The sequence below is a fragment of the Carya illinoinensis genome, chromosome 13 (genome assembly GCF_018687715.1).
Source record: "Carya illinoinensis cultivar Pawnee chromosome 13, C.illinoinensisPawnee_v1, whole genome shotgun sequence".
NCBI lineage: Eukaryota > Viridiplantae > Streptophyta > Magnoliopsida > Fagales > Juglandaceae > Carya > Carya illinoinensis.
In genome coordinates, this window is record NC_056764.1 from 15,323,858 (window position 1) to 15,329,742 (window position 5,885).

Genomic DNA, 5,885 nt, shown 5'->3' on the forward strand with positions numbered 1-5,885 from the left:
TAGTTATACTGTTATAGTGATTTAGTATATTATAATTTATACTATAACTCTTATAATATATTAATATATACTAGTACTATATATTATAGTTATACATTAAAGAATATAATAATACATTCATATTAAATATATATAGTTATATTTCTAGTGATTTAGTTATTAACTTATTACGATTAGTATAACTATATAAATTATAATAATATTAGACCATTAATATAGCTATATATTAGTAATATTAGTTATAGTGAATCAGTGATTTAGTACAACTATATAAGTATTAATTATAGTGATTAGTATAACTATATAAATTATATAATAGTATATTAGTATTAAAAGTAGACTATTAGTATATCTATTGTTGAAGTATATGGCTTATATAGTGAAAGAATGCAGATGCCAGAGTGAGCGGAGTCTAGTTATAGTACATTTCACAACAACTATATATTAGTATTAGTTATAGTAGTATAACTATATTAATATAAGTATAACTATAGTCTATATTAGACTATTAGTATTCTTTTATACTATATATAATTATATAATTAATTATTATATACAACTATTATATTAATAATATATATAAATAATAAATTATTTTTTTAATTTCCATTCAGTCTAATCTAAAAATAATCAGTCCGGTCGGTTTATTCGATTCGAACCAGTCGATTCTTAGCCCTACTTAGCCCTACTAGGAAGCAAACGTCCGTAGAAAGTGAGGTATTCTTTATTTATCCTTCTTCTTGACCTTCCCTTATGTTTTTGTGGGTCAAAATGATGAGACCTTTGGCAAGCTTTTGTTTTTTAGGAACATGTAACACAAATTTTTAGGATATGGATAGGGAATTATATTTTCACGAGTAGTGCTACAAACTATACAGACCTTCGACTTTTATCTTATTGTATAAAATGTGACATTTTTTTTACTATTGAATGATCATTTATTTTTAAAAGAACTCAAAAGTTAATAGTCTAGTTTGTACAATTTTTTTTTTATTTTCACCCGTATGTTATATATAATCATTTTTACTTATTCTTTATACATTCTACTAATGTGATTAGTTAAAACAGTTATTTTATTTAAAAAAAAGTGACGTAGAGTGTTTTAAAAATATATAAAAATAGCTATATATAAAATTTTTGAGAGAAATTATATCCAAAAATATTGTCGGTTAAATTATAGGAAATCTTGGTCCTAGAAACCGCCCCCTCTAATTTTTGTTTTTTTTTTTCCCGTTTTCTGCAATTTCCGTTTTGAGGACGTGTTGGACAAGTTAAAGGGGCCCAGGAAATTGACATGTCAGTCCATACCTTGCCAGCACTGGTATTGCTGTTTTGAAATTGGACCTGGGCCTTGAGTTATAGAAGTGGACGTCAGGGAGTTGACTTGTGAGTCTAACAACCTCCGTCAGGTGATCTGGGCTGCTCCCCTGTCCGCAGGCATGGACTCACAGCCCTCCTCTAATAATGATTAGCACAATCCTATTATTTTTTGCTTTAAAAAAAAAAAAAAAAATGAAACATTTTTTTTTTTTTTATATTTTCAGTTTTTATTTTTTATTTTATTTTTTATGAAGGCTATTTGAGCAAACTTGTGTGTATACTAACTAATAATTTTTTAAATTGTGTATTTTTCTCTTTATTTATTTCTCAGATTGTAATACTAAATATAAGGGCATAACCTGTAGATATTAAAAATAAGTGATTTTATTTTTATTTTTTTTAAAACTGATTTATAGACAAATTTTATTATTATATAGTTAGACATGTACTAATAAGTTAGGTTATATTTATTAATATGTTTATTTATTGATCTATAATTGATATAATTTATATTTGTACTATAAAATTGTGTTAATTGAGACAAATGTATCAGTTCGATCAATTTAACACATTTACATTAGATTGATCGAAATAGACCAAAACAAATCCAATTTATGTTTCATTCCATTTCACATAATTAATTTATTAAATCAATTATGATAGTCACCCTTAAGTTTGGACTATACAAAAAGATCAAATGATTATTAATTTTAAAAGAAATACTTAGAAATGGTTTGGATCTCTTGCACACTTTTGATGCACAATATCCATTTGAGTTTGTGGGTTTTCCAAGTTTATTGGTAAGCCCATGACTTGCCATTTGCTTTGGAATGTGGTCGAATCGTTTGATTTGATGCTATCGTTGAATTGTGAATCAGAATACCACTCTCCTTTGAATGGTTTAAAACTGCTTGGTTTGATAAATTTATTCAACTGTTTACATATTCTTTATTTTTTTGACTCAGAGAGTATGCTAGATGATGATATATTTGGATTGGACAATATATATATATGAAGGAAGAGAGTGGGAATGTTGGAATTTATTCAAAGAATCAAAACCATTTACACTCAGCAAAATATTTTGAGTTTATAGGGCAAAAAATGTCCTGAATCTGGAAAGAACAACAAAATACATGAACCTTTTGATACAAAGCCTATGACTTAAACAACAGAATCCTTGCTTGATTTCTTAGCCTCTTGAGTTTCCTTATCTGGATGACCCATGCCCTTCCCAGACAAAAGTGGCGTTGTGTCTTTATCTTTAATCTGAAAGTTCATTAGATCAATCCTTAAATTCATATACCTGTGAAAAACTTGGTGAATACTGAAAAAGAAAGGGAGAGATGGTGATACCTGAGAAACCAATGCTGCATCAGAGGATTGTTTCTTTTTACTCTCCTGGGTGCAAAAATATGAATACAGTCCCATGCCCCAAACTGCAATTAGGATTCCAATGATGTTCCTCTCTGTGAACGGGTCACGTAGTAGTGTATAGCCAAAGGCAAGAACAAGGCATGTCTTTAGGTGGCCTAGAACTTGATATGTAACTGGTGAAGTCTTTCCAATAACAAGAAAGGTGCTAAAATTCACGGCCACGGCTATTAGGCAGGAAAGCACGATGAATGCCTGCACAAGTTCACTCAATCTATTATCAAAAATCTTTTAGTAGCTTTACACTTTTCTTGCAAATTAAACCCTGCCATGTCCGCGATCATTTATAATGACTTGCAAATATGATTTTTTATATTCATATTTATATCGTGTAGGCAGGCATGAAGCAACAACAAGAAAAGGCAGTAATTTACCAACACTATAGGAGAATATTTGTAGGCTAAGACATTTTGCTTTGTGAGGAACCGATCCACCACAGGGCCCGAGACAAAAAGAATTGCTGCCTGAAATGGAGCTGACTGGTATAGCAGCTGAGTTGAAGAGACATTGAGCCTCTTTTGTATTGTGTTTGTCAGCTGATTGTTAGGTTAAGAATGATGGTGTAATACAATTCTAATATATAGAGCTATATGGTTGTTCTGCAAACCTCTAAAAAGAATGCTGCTGAAATAGAAAATGGTGGAAGCAAAAGGATACAATTTGACCAACACATGTAGTTATGATGGCTAAAACAGATAGAACTGTCCCAACAAAATTGAGCTGAAGATCAGTTATAGAGGCAATGCCAACTCCTATTAGCAAGAGGAAGAGAGAGAACTTTATCTTTTGGCTGCAAAACAAAATGGGAAAGGTTACAGTGAGCTCTTATAATCCAGCTTGAAAAATTCTAAGTAAAAGGTCTCTGAGTTCTAACATTACCTGAATTGTTTTTTCAAGAAAATAGTTTCCAATAATACAGTGAACGGTATGATTGCAAGTTTTGTCATCTGCCAAGAGGGAAGAGGAAGAGGGAAAAAAAGATGTGAATGCACAGACATATCTATACTAAGATATTGATAACATATAACAATTTCCCATAATCTGCAATAAGTTTTGTTTCATAAAGAAGGCAGTTTATCTGCTGCTGAAAGTTGTATTATAATAGATGTTGCTAAAGCTACATGTCCAAAAATAGCTTCTGATTTTACCCCCAATATATCCAATCCCTGAACTTGGCCATTAGATTTCTTTCTGGTAGCCATACAAATTATGTTATATCGATTTTTTCTTCCATTGTCTCAATATAACTAAACTATTTTTTGTATGCAAATAACATGCAGAAATAAATATAGGCTTCATCCTATAACTATAATATTTTGGATGGAACTCAAGTTCACTAGTGATCTTGTGACCAGAAATAAGAGCTACATTTACATTTATCATGTATGGTTCTAGCTAGGAAAATTGAAGTCAACCTGGTAGAATCCTATGGAGTTGAAACCCAGGCTCAAGTTGAGAAGTCCAATTGAAACCCCGTTTAGAATGCCAAAGAGTATTACAGTCTTTGTGTCAGTTGATTTCGACTCGAAAAAATTCAAACGTTGAGCCACATGAAGGGTGCAGAATGTCACGATAAGATGCCAACTAGTGAGCGTAGTAGCTGCATGCAAAAGAAAGAAAGAAGACAATGAAAAAGGGAAACCGTTGGGGAGAGAGGAAAGGACCAAATAGTTAAAAAAAAAAAAAAATAGAACAGAAAAGATAGGCATGCATTTAGCAAACCCCAATAAAATAGCCTATAGAAGCGAAATGTAAAAAAAAAAAGAAAAGGAAGAAGTTTGTATATGGAAACAAGTTGAATCAGTATATAGGAACTGCTGTTGAAAACATTTTTAGTACTTAACAGAGCTTTTGAAATCACATCAGGAAGATGATGGAATAACTACCAAAAGGGAAGCCAAGATTGCTCATCAAAGCTTTGTTGCAGATGACAATGGAGACAGATGATGCTACTGAAAGGAACAGCGCGCCAATAACCCCCAACTGGAAGGTCGACATTTCTCCCATCCTAAAAAGCGAGAGAGAGAGAGAGAGAGAAACAAAAAAGTAATATTGTCAGAGAAAGAACATTGAATAGCTGAGCACTTGGAATGGCAGAATATATTTGTCAAAACCAGCCATTATCAATTTCAATTAAACTCTTCAACGAGCCAGTTTCCAACTGCTTAAGACTTAAATTTGTCACGACCAATAACATTAAATTGTAACAATGATTAGCACTTAGGAAATGTACTTTTGGTATACGGGCAGCATGATTGAAGTAGGAATTTAAAACAGGAAAAGAGGCACTGGAACAACTTTTTGTGTGATATCGACACTGCTTATTGAATAAACCAGAACACAGATGCAGCATTACAACTATGACAGCATGATTGAAGTAGGAATTTAAAACAGGAAAAGAGGCACTGGAACAACTTTTTGTGTGATATCGACACTGCTTATTGAATAAACCAGAACACAGATGCAGCATTAAAACTATAATGCTGATGCAGCATTACATCTATAACTGATGTAATCTTGTTGGAGCTTCGAGAACAGATTTTCTTCCCTTAGAATACAGATAAATGATACTCCTAATGTACCTTTTCAAGGGATAAGAAAGTCTTGGAGGTTAGGAGCCCTGCGAATCAAACACAAAAAGAACTTACTAAATTGATCTTACACGCAAACAAAGCAAGCACAGAGTATGTGAATCAACAGATTAGTTTAACATACCTAAGAAAATATTCTAATCAATTTACAGGCGTGTAAGGCCTCCTAAAACTCCAAGCAATGGCGTGGCTCCGGCGAGTTTTGAGAAACCAAAGTTGGGAAGGGATCAAAGTTGAGGAGTGAATGAGACAATGGGGATGGATAGTTGCTTAGAGATAAAGACTGAGAATGAAGGAGTCTAAAGGCTTGTATGAGAATGTAGCTATTGGGACCTTTTATTTTTGATGGTTTTGTGGTTGGTGCCTAACAAAGTTTAGTGTAGCGACTGTCTTGTTTTTTGTTTCCTCGTGGATCGCTTCCAGAAGAGAGTTAACGGCTATTACAAGCAAAGAGACTGACAATCAGTTGCAATGGCCGTTTAGAGGGTATGACTTGTGATTAGAATGACAGAAAGGCCATTAATAATCAATATTACAAGTGAA

At 32.4% G+C, this 5,885-nt stretch overlaps 1 protein-coding gene across 1 annotated transcript; it reads right to left on the reverse strand.

Annotated features, from left to right (window-relative positions):
* Positions 1 to 2,345: 2,345 nt before the first annotated feature.
* LOC122291419 (UDP-xylose transporter 1-like) lies at positions 2,346 to 5,662 on the reverse strand. The gene is made up of 9 exons (XM_043099127.1): positions 5,467 to 5,662; positions 5,334 to 5,371; positions 4,638 to 4,759; positions 4,167 to 4,351; positions 3,631 to 3,698; positions 3,409 to 3,541; positions 3,126 to 3,287; positions 2,674 to 2,946; positions 2,346 to 2,586 (listed from the first exon to the last, which is right to left on the reverse strand). Exons 3-9 carry the CDS (start codon positions 4,756 to 4,758, stop codon positions 2,482 to 2,484), a joined length of 1,047 nt encoding a protein of 348 aa, XP_042955061.1. The 5' UTR covers position 4,759; positions 5,334 to 5,371; positions 5,467 to 5,662; the 3' UTR covers positions 2,346 to 2,481.
* Between the last annotated feature and the right edge of the window lie 223 nt (positions 5,663 to 5,885).